At 46.3% G+C, this 13,832-nt stretch overlaps 2 protein-coding genes across 13 annotated transcripts in view; one reads left to right on the top strand and one right to left on the bottom strand.

Moving 5' to 3' along the window:
• Positions 1–1,239: 1,239 nt before the first annotated feature.
• Positions 1,240–4,105, bottom strand: Rad9 (cell cycle checkpoint control protein Rad9). The gene has a single exon (XM_065446117.2). It carries the CDS (start codon positions 3,817–3,819, stop codon positions 2,842–2,844), a length of 978 nt encoding a protein of 325 aa, XP_065302189.2. The 5' UTR covers positions 3,820–4,105; the 3' UTR covers positions 1,240–2,841.
• A 4,570-nt stretch (positions 4,106–8,675) lies between these two features.
• LOC139046742 (uncharacterized) overlaps positions 8,676–13,832 on the top strand; it is a 48,718-nt gene continuing 43,561 nt past the window's right edge. For 3 of the 12 annotated variants that reach the window (XR_011514161.1, XR_011514158.1, XR_011514155.1), the window contains exons 1-2: positions 8,692–8,966; positions 12,975–13,021. The gene's annotated coding sequence lies outside the window, so the exon portion shown is untranslated. Of the gene's footprint in view, positions 8,967–12,974; positions 13,022–13,832 lie in introns of all 12 variants that reach the window. The other 9 variants (XM_070537840.1, XM_070537839.1, XR_011514162.1 and 6 more) reach the window with 7 other exon arrangements.

Here is a 13,832-nt window from a genome sequence, read left to right as displayed (position 1 = left end):
ACCCATTAAGTTTCAGAATTTAAATACATGCACTCCGTAGATTCCGCGCCCTCCGCGAGATGTTGCGACAAGCCTGCTCGCCATCAAAACGCCCTTGAAATTTTGTGCTTTGATGGGCCTCCTTGTGTTATGTGACTCCAGGCGCATGGGCATTGCCACGAAATCCAGCCCGAGTTTGCAATATTCGAGCTGAAATGTCCTTTTTTTCGAGCACGTAAAAGACATTCTAGACAAAATCCAGAATGATTTCTAGCACTTGGGGTTGTTTTGGTCGGCGGTACACGACAGCATGAAAAAATTAGAGGGGGGGAGGGCTGAAGCCCCATAAGCCCCCTCCTCCCCCGCTGCGCCCCTGCACCAGGCATAACTGCTCACCGACAAAAGTGAAAGATGACGGTGGGCATGACACAAACAATCCCCTAGCCGAGCCTGTGACCAATTGACCCTCCTAACAAAGCCATGTAATTAATCTTCATGTACCGGAATAGCAGACGCCAGAAGTATATATGCAGCAGCACCATCACTGAATGAAAGGGTGCTGCTGCAAATAGACGCTTGGGAAAGTATGGCCCTCACTATATTGCGAAAAAAAGTGGAATCCTCATAATGATCTGGCACTGCTTTGCCAAGTTCTTCCACTTAACCCTTCCTGCTTACCTAGTGGCTCTTTCCTTATAGTGTTTCTCTTTCCGATTGCTACCCCTTTCTCACTTAAGCCTATGAACAATCCTTCAACAGGTTATTTGTTTATTCAAAACTTTCCACAGTGGCTTGGGGGACAACGACGATCTGTTGCTGAGCAGCAAGAGGTTGTGGCTTCAATTTCTAGCCACAGAGGCCACATTCCAATGGGGGCAGAAAACGCGAAAGCGCTCGTCTAACCACTCTTGGGGCACACAATAAAGAACCCCAATGATTTTAAAATAATCTGGAGCCCCCCACTATTGCATTTCTTACAGCCTGCAATGCAAGTTGCTTTCAGAAATAAAATGCCACAGTTAAATTTCTGAGTTTCACACATATTCAAATAAAATAATTGGAGTTGACCCTGACTTTTCTGCAGCACTGTTGTTACTGACATGCCTTACATTTTAGCAACACTTCCTTTGAAAAAAAAAAGAAAAAAAGGAAAAGAAATTATATAGGCTTCCTTTCATTGAGCAGAGAATTCCACTGGGTCAACAGGAGCACACTTAGAGTGCTCCTTTCCACTAGTTCTAGTTGACTGAACAAAAAGCCTTCTGGTAATAACACAGCTTCCTGTCATGCCAACTTTATTCCATCCCAGATAAAAAAAAATATTGCCCCTGACAAACAATGCAATTTCACCTCCTCAGATCAATTACTAGGTGAGACAGATACTAGGACAGAGAGGTATTACTTGCATTCCAAGTTGTAATGTTCAGCATATTAACTAAGCTTCATTATTAAATTTTAAAATTAAGTTAGTGTATGTGTTGAAGTTGCAGAGTTAAAGCTGGACAGTCATTAATCTGTTTATTTAGCTGAAATCAAGATTATACTCCATTTCATATATTGCATACAATGCTGTGGATGCTAGCAAAACATTATGCATTGCTGCATTCACACCAAAAAGTAATTCAGCGCTTTTTTCCAGCAATTATATGTAACTGTTGTTTAATTAGGCTCTATATAGAATGAAAAAAAAAAATGTTTTAACCCTTGAAATTTAACCGATTGTGTTATACGCCAGTCATAGGTTGCTTCAGATCACTTTGCTATACTTTCTTTTCATAAGTACAAGCACAGGCTGTTAGTGTGCAGTGAAGCATATACTGGCTGAGTGCTGTACCTGTTTCACGGGATCGCATGTAATCTAATAAATATGATATGACACTCGGAAGATGCCACACAAAGTTCATGTGAGGCAAATTTTGAATTATCAATAAAAAATGAAGAAACTCCAGGCAAAGTGTCAAACCCATACCCTTCCGATTCAGAGCTCCATGCCTAAACTCATTGACCAAGAAACTCTAACAGTGATACATTTTAATGACTGAACTTATTGTGTAGCTTTCCCAGCTTTGCATGCTAAATATGAAACGAACTGCTTGAGACATCTGTCCTCAAAATGTGTTATGAAATCCAGGGTTCGACGGAAACCCGTCTGGTCGGGAAAATTCTTGGTGGGAAAACAAAGTGCCGACCAATCGTTGAAAAAGGAAAAAAAGACATTTCGACCCCACTACGGGAGCCTTGTTTGTGTTATGATGATGATGTTTGTGTTATGATGCCATGTGTTATGATGTACTGAGTTGCATCCAATGGTTTGCAAGGGAGGCTTTTTGTGAAAATATTAACTGGGGCAAATGTAACCGCATCTTTGAATGTAAAGCTCTTGGAGATTATTTAATGAATCTGATCATAAGAGCTATGTTTGGCTGATGTCAGTACAGGTCAGCCAAAGATTTATGTATCCCAGCATCTTCGCCTCTGTCCAACTCTGGCTGTGCTGCTTGCTGGAAGTCATTGCAGCATTCCCATCATTGCTGCTTGTGTTGTAAGCAGCACTACGGCGAAATTAGCAACATTGCTTTTGCAAAATATACTTCTAAACACAGAACTTATAACACAGCCAGTATCTTTAAGTGCTTACATTATGTCGTACAAACTTCTTACGTTAATAGAAATTGCATTTATATTGCTCCACACTGCAGGCACACAACACAACGGGGCCGTTCCCTTCTCAGAGACATGGAACAAACCTTTCGCTCCCACCAATTCGTGGTGCACTGGAAGCAGAAAGTTTTTCGCAGCATTCAAATCATGAACAGCACCAGAGTGAACACACCCTGCTGCCACTCGCAGATGGAGCAGGCTTTAGCCTTCTTCTTCCTCGTCACTTTCTTCAGCCAAAACCTGCTCGTCGTGCGGCAACTGCGACGTGAACTCGTCCAGCGGCGGCCGCGTCAATCCCAGCAGGAACGCCCGGTGGCGTTTGCTGCTGGTTTCCGTGCCTTGTCGCGGTGGCCTGTGCTTGTGCAACGGCGGTGCCGCGCTACTTGCCAAAGGCCGGCCGCCGCCGGCCAAGGTAGCAGCTACGTAAATCGCTTCGAGACCCGGCACACCGTCGAGACGTCCCACCAAAGGCATGCCCGGCTCATCAAGTTGCAGCCGCACCGTTAGGCCTTCGTAATATCCTAGCGCCGCACGCAGACCACGTAGGCATACCGTGAGTTCGGTAACGTCACCGCTACACTGCAGGTCGTCTAGTTCAGCAGCTTGGACGCTGACGCTAGTGCGAACAGAACGCTGCGTGTCGGCTCCCTCCAAATGCGTGAAGACGTCGAGCCGGTCAGGTGATAGCCTCAGCGTTACTTCAGGCACGTTAATGGGAAAGTTGCCGAGCACGTCGGACAGCAGCTTGGCTTGGCCGCACACGCTTCTCGCATACGAGTCGGCACGGAACGAGAACTGCAGTTCCTCGTACTCAACAAGAGGCAGCCAGAAGCGCTTGGTAAGACCGCGCCGATAGCGTAGAGCGATCAATGCCTGATCACCCGTCAACTCGACTACGCATTCTTCTACTGTTCGGTCGAGCGACTGCACGGACCGGAAGGCCAGGAGGCTCGAGCGCGCACTCAATTTGCCCCGGTAGCCCTCGCTCCTAAACTCGCTGGTGCTGAAGAAACTCTGTTCAAAGCTGAAGCACATATACGAGCTCCGGGAGGCGCTGAACGCTTTCAACGACAGCGTCCGGTCGTCGGCGATCACGTACACTTCGTCGCCGATCTTGGTCAACGTCTGCACGGCGCGGCCGAACAACTTCACATTTGGCCCCGGAATGGTGTACTTCATGGCGTGAAAACTCTACGATGGTGCTGTCCTGTTTTTGTTGCCTCTTAACACGATCGTCGTGTGTTTATCCCGTGTCATAATAACTCGTCGAAGCTAATTAAATTTCGCCTAAAGCCATCCTAAGTGCGGCCAGGTGCGAACGCAAGGCATGCAGTCACGCAGTTTCGAGTTCCCGCCCTATGATTGACTTCGGCTTGATGGATATGGACTTCGGCTTGGATGATAAGCTCATCCATATCGAAAGTGTCTGCGTTCACCCGGTCGACGGAACGCAGGCGTTAGGTTCACTTAAACGTCACGTCCGGGATGTCGCATTCATTCTTTGTTTTTCGCGTCCGTGATGTCACATCCGTCTTTGGTTTTGGCGGCAGAATGGCAAGCTCAAAGGTGAGCTACGCTCAAACAACTGGACAACGATGTGGATCGTTTATAGTTTAGATATTTATTTTGGGGGGAGGAGGGGAGTGAAAACTAATTTAAGGAGAAGGGGATATTAAGAAAAAAGGAAGAGAAGGGGAAGCAAAAGGATGGATGGATGCATAGAGTTTCTCACTATAACACCTAGAGGGTAATCTGGCGCCACCGTCTATGGGAGTTTCTTAAGGGGGCACCGTGCCGTCATGGGAATGACGGTATATGTGTCTGCGAGGCTCGTGTTGGCTGGTGTTGTAAGAGGCTTCGCCTAAAACGTGGATATGGCTACCCAAATAACGCGCTCTCAAAGTAAAATCTTCATAAAATGTTTCCATTCACGCATATTACATCTTTACTCACCCACAATGCATGACCAAGCGAAGAAAACCAAGAACAGACGACCAACTGTTTTAAAGCGAGCGCGAGCCTTGTCGTCTGTCCTCCAACTTTAGCGGCCCGCTGATACTTTTTACGTAACATATAACCGTACACGCAATAACAAGTTCTCATAGTTAAACAAAACATGTTTTTACGTAATAATAAAGCTAAAACAGCTTTTCACGTGCTGTTCTAGTAGAAAATGAATCATTGTGACAGACGGAACGGTACTTGCCAAGTGCGTCTTCAAGGTGTCCTGTCTCTACGAGAACGATGCCAATCCGAATCCACAACATACCGGCATTCCCATGCATACCACAGCGCAGCAGCGCCAGATTTCCCTCTAGGTAATGTAGTGAGAAACTCTATGGATGGATGGATGGATGGGTGGATGAATGTTATGAGCGTCCCCTTTGGAACGGGGCGGTGGCTTGCGCCACCAAGCTCTTGCTACTATGCTGCCTAATATCCTACCTAGGTTAACCAATGAAAAAAAAAACTATAAACTACTGCGTCCAAATTTTCTAATACCCTATTGCGAACTGTGCTTTTGTACGTCTCCGTCCTTTGTCGTTTCCCTACTTTTCTTCCACCAATCCTCCAATCGCCTCTTACTGATGTCTATTGCGGACCTGTTTGCTTTACCACTGCTCCCGCTGAACCCAAGGGCTTCAAGGAGGCCAGTGGTGCCTAGATCGACCGCTGGATAGACGTCTTCACATTCTAATAAAATATGCTCCGTCGTTTCCCTAGCTTTACCGCAGCAAGCACATGCTTCTTCTTCCTTCTTATATCTCGCTTTATAGGTGCGTGTTCTAAGGCATCCCGATCTCGCTTCGAAAAAAGGCTAGGTGACGCGAGCCGCCGCCCATTACAAAGGGTGTAGCCGCCATCCATCCATCCATGTATATGTGTTCTGTGCTTCCTCCACGGCTTCCTCTGTGCTTCCTCCATGGACATCACGTCAACAGCAACGAAACTACTCTCCCTGCAATGGTCAGGCGGCGCGGCGATCGGCTCAGCCGTCAGCGCCATCGTGTCAGTTGCGCGAAACACCGAGGCGGCCGCTGCTACGGAGGCATGCTTTTGCGGCACTCGTTTGAAAGCTTTCGGACGTTCTAAATTACGGTTTTAAGGCAATCGAAAACGTCGAGGCCCATTTTGGACCACCGACGCTTGAGAAAGGACGTGAAATCTTTTACTACAACCACGTATACCGTGTCAAAGACGTAAACAGCCCGGACATCCCAGTGAGGTGCTTAAATTAAATTGTGGTGTTTTAGGTGCCAAAACCACGATTTGATTAGGAGGCACGCCGTGGTGGGAGACTCCGGAATAATTTGGACCACCTGGGGTTCTTTAACGTGGACCTAAATCTAATTACACGGGTGATTTAGTATTTCGACCCCATCGAAATTCCGCCGCGGTGGCCGGGATTTATTCCCGGACCTCGCGCTCAGCAGCCCAACACCGTAGCCACTAAGCAACCACCGCAGGTAGCGAAGTATTTTTCACAACAAAGTAAGTATGCTTACGACGTCGATTTCGAAGTGCGTTAAGAAATCATTATTTTATGCCACTTAAGTGAGCAAATACGGCCGTGGACGTCTTTGAACTGTCATTTGTCGCTTCCTTACTTGGAGCGTGCCTTGCACCTCACATTGTAGAGGTTTTGGCGAATTGGCAGGTAAGTGCTTTTTTCTCCGTTGACGAAGTGCCTCGAGCATATTCTGGTATTGTCGTTCGGGCTCGAATGTCAGAAGGTATTACCGCTGAAGAATCATAGATAGCAATCAGCTGAGACTAAACAACGTGAAGATTCAACAAATATGCTCTTGTGTGCTCGAGGGAAATGCTAATTTTCGAATACTCGTCGTGTTTTGCAGTGTACTCCAACCTTAGTTCTGTTGTTCTAAGCGCGAGAAAACATCGGCACGAATGAGCTCGGTACCCGCATTCGCGTCTTGATCTTGGCGCAGGAGGAAGCAAGCGCATGCAAAGCTCCAGCACGGAGCGCCTACGAAGCTAGATTTGACACCTAACAACCACTGCGAGTTTGTTTTGGAGCAAGAAGAGCTAAACAACTGTCAAAACTGATTTACAACAGCAGCAATCAGTTCACGCATTTTCATGCAGTTGACGCTTTATTGTGTCTTTTTACAGATGCCGCTCCTGGCTCTTTTTCATTTCTTTTTCTCGTTTTTGCACTTACGTCTTAGTTCGTTTAGCAGAAATTCGCAAGACCGACACGAACCGTGACGATCTACTTCAGCCGCCGGGATGCTTTTCCCGGTTTCGAAGGGAAGCGGCACAATTTGATGCCGACATCCCCTTCGTGGTTGTGACAGTCCTTAACGCAGCAGTATCTGCGCTTGTTCTTTTTGTTCACACTTCTCACAAAGGAGCTGCCAAGAGGCCGCGGGGAATCTATTGGAAAATTGGAAAAGCAGGCTTGCAGGCGCGCCTGAGCGCACCGCGGCCACTGGTGAAGTGACGGTGACGGCCTACGCGCGGATGCTCACTGCCGCTGCCAGGTGGCGCGACATGTACAGGCAAACTGCACTGCAGGGTGCCCCCCGTACACTCTCAAGTTCAACTAATGGCCACAGAGGGCGAAAAAATCGACCGCGCGCCGCTGATAACAAAGCCGACCTAGGGCTCTATTCTCGACACGCATGGCGGCTGCACGGCCGCCATTATCCGCCATGTTTACTCTCTGATTGGCTGTCGAAAGGTCACGTGTTTTGAAATTTGTGCCGGGAAGCGGAAGTATTGCAAAATGCAATTTTGCGTTTTCATCAAGATGACGAAACGTGACGTGGAGCTGCAAATGTTATGGACTAATACATTTTTTTGGTCCTTGGCAGATATATTGTGATGTTAGCGCTTCAAAAAGAATGTGAGCGGTAGCGTGCAGAAGCCAGTGCAATGCATCTGCAATTGCGCGAATATGTGGTGGCGATTCAAGATATGCGCCATGCCAGCTCGCTGATTGGCTGAAGGAATATCTCATGAGGAGCGTCACAGGAAGGGCTGTTTCGTAAACGTCATTTTGACGATGCGTGACGTTGCGCTGGGCCGCCATTGCTGAGATTTTCCGCCATAATTGTTGCTGCGACGAGCCGCGCGAATTATGCTAATTGGCAGCCATATGCAATGGCAGCTGAGAGGAATGCGTATCGCCACATTTTCCCCGTCGTTTGGCACCACGAAAATCTTTTGTTCATAACGCGTGCTCATAGTATTTGCATCGCTCTCGGGTGGTGTTGGCATTTGTGTTTGGAGCCATCATTTTTTAAAAGAACGCGTTTATACGAAATAATATTGGTTGAACATAGCAAACTTTCGGCAATGTTGTCCACTTTTCACTGCTGCATTTGTATTGTAATCAAGATTAATGCCTTTTCGCACAATCAAAAGTTATGACAACGGCCTCTTTCTAATTTACAAAAAGAAATGTACGCAAGGCGGCGCCTTGAAGTTTCCTCCTGCGGTGCGAGTAACCAGCGAAATGAACAAGAGATGGCAGCGCCGGCGCTTGCGTCGCTCTAGTGGATATCTCTGGCGCGCGCAACGCTATCGGTGATATTAGGCCGTTTCTCATCCAGCCGAGTCGGGCTGAGTCACTTGCGTTTCACGAAATAGCGATAACGTGGCCTAGAACGTGCGCGCATCACCACTGGTAGGTCGCGTATGTTGTCTCAAGAAAGAAAACAAGCGCGTTGGCTCCAACATGCGATGACTCATTCCATTTTCCAGGGACACGCATCCGAGCTACTGAAGCAGACGACGGCTTGTACGCAGCAGACGACGGAAGCGAGAGCCGTTTTCGACAGAATAATCATACGCTTTGAGATAGCTGCTTTATTTTTACTGCGGAGGAAAACTGTTTTGCCTTCCCGATAACGCTACATTGAGTGCCTTCATTTCAGTTTCTTAGGCGAAACGTCAAGTTGGCGTCACGTTATGTAAGCAAAACCGGGCCACCAGCGCCATTTTGTTTGCGTCGCGCCTACGTCACGCATCGAAGAAAATGGCGGAATGTCCTGCGCACGAGACGGTCATTTGCGGAATCGCCAGTTCACGGGATTGGCCAGTCGTTTCAGCGGGTGCAAGAGAGAAAATCTGGGGGCGTTTGCGCCTTAAATTTCTCCCTTTACCTAGGTACCACGGAGGGGCAGTTTCTTTGCTCGTTCTGTCCCTAGGCGTGCCTTGGCGTGGCGGCATTTTGCCATGTGTCGGCTGGCGATCCGTGCGTCGTGTACAAGTTTTCCTCGTGCGTCTCCTTGGGTGTTGCTGGCACAGTGCACTGGCGCGAACGATTGTTGTCGTTTGGTCAGTGGTCTCCCGTGAAGGCGAGTATGATATGGCGTTGCCCTGTCACTACCAGTGCCACACGTATACTTCTGATCGCGATCGGCACCGATCCGGATCGAAATTCTTGACTGTGATTGGGTCTCTCGCTCATTTTGTCCAAAGGAGGCAATCACGACCGCGAAATTCGATCAGGATCGGGCGTGATCGCGATCAGCGGTGAGCCAGAACACAAGATACACACACAGCGCACACTGTCAACAATTTCATTGCGAAAGCATTGCGACCTTTGAAGATTAGAGCATGGCACTAGTCACTTGATAGATATAGCATATATTACATATATAGCAAAATATATAGCATCTTTACAGTTTGCCCTGTGTGCGCGTTTTCGTTCCTTGCTTGTGCCTCTGTCACACTGGTATCTTACCGTCCTCGCGAATTTTTCCATGCGTCGAACGCTTCGAGAGGGCTCAGTTGCGCGTTATTCAATTGCCATAATTTAAACTTTAACATACTACTAACTTGTAGCGTGGGGTCCTTTTTTTCACGTTTCTGTGTCTTCGTCCGCTTCCGCTGCTGCCTTAGTATGTCAAACGGCAAACTTCTGACTGCTGTTGCAGAAGTCTTGGCGTCACAAGTTGGCGGCTGGACGTAATAATATTTATTTTAAGTCCAGCACGCTTAGGCCTCCGCCACTCCAATCTACGGACTATCCTGCTTCCAGCTTTGATCTCCCCACTACCCCTTGGGTGCCCTGGGGATCCTGCGCCGCCTGCTTTATTATAACCTCAGGTCCTCTCCTGAGGCCTCCGGTTGCATGTGCCCTCCTGGAGCAGTGCTTGTAAAAAATCCAATCTATCGTCGCGACTTAAAAAGCGACCTGCGACTTATACAACACCAGTCAGAACCTTGCCTGTCGAACCAAGTCATTCTCACCTAATTATTTAAATGATTAAGCGACTTCTGTAGGTGTCGGTCAATGTCATATTAGGCGACTGGTGAATTTGTTCTCTTTACTGGACGGATCCTGCATCTCGGCATATATTTTGTAGCTGTGTATTCGTATAGATGTAGGAGCTCGGTGGGAGATCTATCAGTGCAGGCAGCATGTGCTAACACCATGTGGCAGATACTGCTTGATGATTTCTAGTATATCATACCTGCGCGCAGCTATCGTGTGCGCCACAGCCCTTATAAGTTATTTGGCTCAGCCATAAGTTCCAGCTTTGCTCCGACACCACTTAAGTGCTGGTTTCCCATGTCTGTCTGTCCACCCAGTTCTTTAAGCTGACAATGGCCGCTGTCATATTAATTTTCATTTTTCCTTGCCAGGATCGTGATCCCCAACTTCACATTGCATTAGTACAAATAATAAGAAAACTTTGACCACTATTGTCACCACTTTGATTAAAGTTCAGGTCCTTGCAATAATGTGCATTTCACTGTTCAGTGAAAAAGCGCTGAACAGACTTGAGTGCCCGACTATAGACATCCTACACCTAAGTTCTCTCTCTCTCTTTCACTCCCCATTCCCCTCCCCACATGTAGGGTAGCAAACTGGACTCAGTCTGGTTAACCTCCCTGCCTTTCCGTCTTCCCTTCTCTCTCTCTCTCACTGTTCAGCTACCCCAGCACTAGCTATTAAGCACTTTTGCTCCATTCTATATCTATCATGAAAAACTAGCATCAACATACATAATTACGGACACTATGATTCAATTATGCACTCAGCATCTCTGTAAACTTGCAACATTCACCCTCTCACGCATAAAGCGCACTCTCAAGGGCCGTCATAAAACAATATCTATACATTTCTTTTCTTGGTAGTTCTTTGAAAGTATATTTTTTTCACTAGAAGGTTGGTAACAATGAGCACCTCACAGTCATGGGCTACCAGTTTGGTGCAATGTCCCACTCATTATAAAAATCTTATACTAGATGGATCGTCATTTGAAGAAAACCAATTCTTTAACAAATGGTCCATTCTGCGTTATGGTTCTACCTACCTGTCTTCTACAAGCAATGCATTCACATATCTAAGAACTGTATATAATGATAGTGATGAAGCAGTGCATCTGAAATAACCTTTGACATCATCACAGGAACTTGGAAACAGGTACCACATAGTGATAACTTCGATAATCATTAATCATGTCTTATACATGGCTGGACATGTTTTCGTTCGCTTCTGGCCTTCCTTGGGTCACATGATATTTTCTGTACCTCACAATGAGACCTTGAAGCATAGGCATCTAAGGCTTTCACCTTAAAATGGAAGGATGCAAAATTGATTGCTTCAGTGTTGCTTCCCCTGAAAATGAACTACTTGTACTTTGTTTAATTTATTCACTTGAGAAATGCACATATAATACCATCCATGTTAACATAGCAGCATAGGCGGAGACTATGTGGGGGGCTCAGGGGCCCGAGCCCCCTCGGAGATTTCCCGGGGGAGGGGGGGGGGCTGAGCCCCCCACCCTAGGCGAAGCCGAAGCCTCCCTCCCCCTTCCCCCCCCCCACACACACCTAAAGTGCCAATACCAGTGCTTTGTCACCCACATCATTTGAGGTTTCTTTTCACTTTCCTCGACTTTTTCCCTTGAAATTTTACTGAGGCTAATAGCTTACTGCATCCTTGTTGGCGCAGACTTGAACGGCTTTTAATTAATATTTTCGATTATTTCTGCAAAAAAGAATGTTAAATTATGCGGTTTTATTTGCCGAAACCACGATCTCATTGTGAGGCACCGCATAGTGGGGGACTCCGGAAACTTGGACCACGGGGGGCTCTTTAACATGTACCTAAATCTAAGTACATTGGTGTTTTCACATTTCGCCCCCATCGAAATGCGGCCGTCGTGGCCGGGATTAGATGTGGCGATATCGAGCTTAGCAGCCATATTATCTCGAGCTTAACACGAGATAACATGGCTGTTAAGCTCGAGATCTGGCGATCTCGAGCTTAACACCATAGCCACAAAGCAACCACGGCGGGTCACTTTATTTCTTCAAATCCTGACAATAGGGGGACACGGCCATCAGAAGCACTCGCGGTGGCTGCCTTATCCATACTTTCTCACTTCAACATTATTTTAAATTTCCACTGTAAACACCATGCACATATGCAATATATTTAAATATACACACAGGACAAAGTTTATAATATTTTTGAAAGAGATGGAGGCAGCCAATCAAGAATTATTTATAACGGTATGGATAGCCTATGTCTAGAGAATGAATATGTTGTTGTATGCTCACGACGCTTCAAATTGTTTTGCGTGCTTTTTTGATCATGAATGAAACCTATAAACTTCACTGACCCCGTCAGCAGACTCTTTTATCAACGGCGTATGAAATGCACGTGAATGTTGTGTGTCTCGGTGTTGCTTCTTTTTACAGTAAGTAATGTCAACGACTCATGAAAAAAAGAACATTTCTAATAACTTACAACATTTATTACGGATGGTAACATCATCACTTACATGCAAACGTAAATATATACAGAGTGTCCCAATTAATTGTAATGCACCAAGATTTAAAAAGAGAGCAATGCGTTACTCGAAGAAAACCTAGCGAATATTGTTTACAGTACATTGCAGTAGCTGCTAGTAATTTTTTCGTTACAGATTTAATTTGATCATTTAATTAATTATCTAAGTCGACATGTACTATCCTAATTATCAAACTATAAATGAGGCATCTAAAGGCACAGCCAAGGGACATCTAACTGCGATATTTTCAGCGACGTACTAATTGCGTACTAATTTTTTATGATAGATAAATAAACCCTGTGAAATATGGAGAATACCACATGACTGTGCTCCCACTCGCATCATAAAGCAGCGCCCTCGAACATGCTCCCTCTGAGTAGTCCAGGATGCAATAAAGGAAATAAAGAAAAACATTGTGATCGACCTAATGCCTCATCTGCCGCATCCCTGCTGAAGTAACACGTCTCGTTTGGTGTTACCTGGAAAAAAGTTGTGATAGCTGTTGTTTTAGCGTAGATAAAGTGCACGGATTTTTTTTTTTTTTTTTTGCTACAGAACCTGTCACCACAAAAGTGAATTGACGTCAGTGCAAAGATTTAAAGGTACGTTTTGTTCCATCCCATTTGCCATGTGTTTCTCTAATGAGCACCCAGTAAGCATGATCCTCGCCTTGCCATCTGCAAATGGCAACAAGAGGAAGACTGCAAATATGTATATCACTAATGGAAGTGTGGCGGTAGACCAAATGCATCGACTATCATCAGAAGTTGTGAAAACCTGAGACAAACCGGCAGCTTCAACAAACCGGCTGAGGACTCCACGTTTGAGTCCTAGCCTACGCAGGGATGTTCTAGCATTTATGGCCTCAAATCCTCATGCTAGCATGCGGAACGTGGCCGCCCAGGTACCAATTTCCAAGTCAGTTTGGAGAATTCTAAATGACAGCCTTTCACCCGTCCCACCTTAACCAGCAACAATGCTTGGAAGATAGGGACCCGTAGAATCGTTTAAATTTCTCGCAAAAGCCCATGAGTCATCATACCTTTTGAGCAACATCATGTGCACAGATGAAGCCAATTTTCGCCGAAACGCCTAGGTACATTTGCATAATGCGCACTAGTGGAGGGACTCCAATGCACGCTGTGTGAAGTGCAATAGGCACCAGTACCAGTAGTTGCCCAAATTGTGATTCAGAATTTATGCTGGTGCTATAATCGGTCCCATCTTCTTTGATCACATACTCACTGGACAGTGTTACATCAACAAAATCCTTGAAGGAGTGGTGGATGAGTTTCTCTGTGAAGTCCCGCTGTCACCTCTTCCGCTTCTGTGGTATCAGCAAGATAGGGCACCCGCACACAGCAGCAGCCAAGCACGAAACTGGCTGGATGCGACTTTCAGTGCGCGATAGAT

The sequence above is a fragment of the Dermacentor albipictus genome, chromosome 4 (assembly GCF_038994185.2).
Source record: "Dermacentor albipictus isolate Rhodes 1998 colony chromosome 4, USDA_Dalb.pri_finalv2, whole genome shotgun sequence".
Lineage (NCBI taxonomy): Eukaryota > Metazoa > Arthropoda > Arachnida > Ixodida > Ixodidae > Dermacentor > Dermacentor albipictus.
This window is presented reverse-complemented; position numbering and strand designations above follow the sequence as displayed.

Coding starts and splice junctions, on each gene's coding strand:
- Rad9 (XM_065446117.2), bottom strand. CDS start 3,819: ATGAAGTACACCATTCCGGGGCCAAATGTGAAGTTGTTCGGCCGCGCC.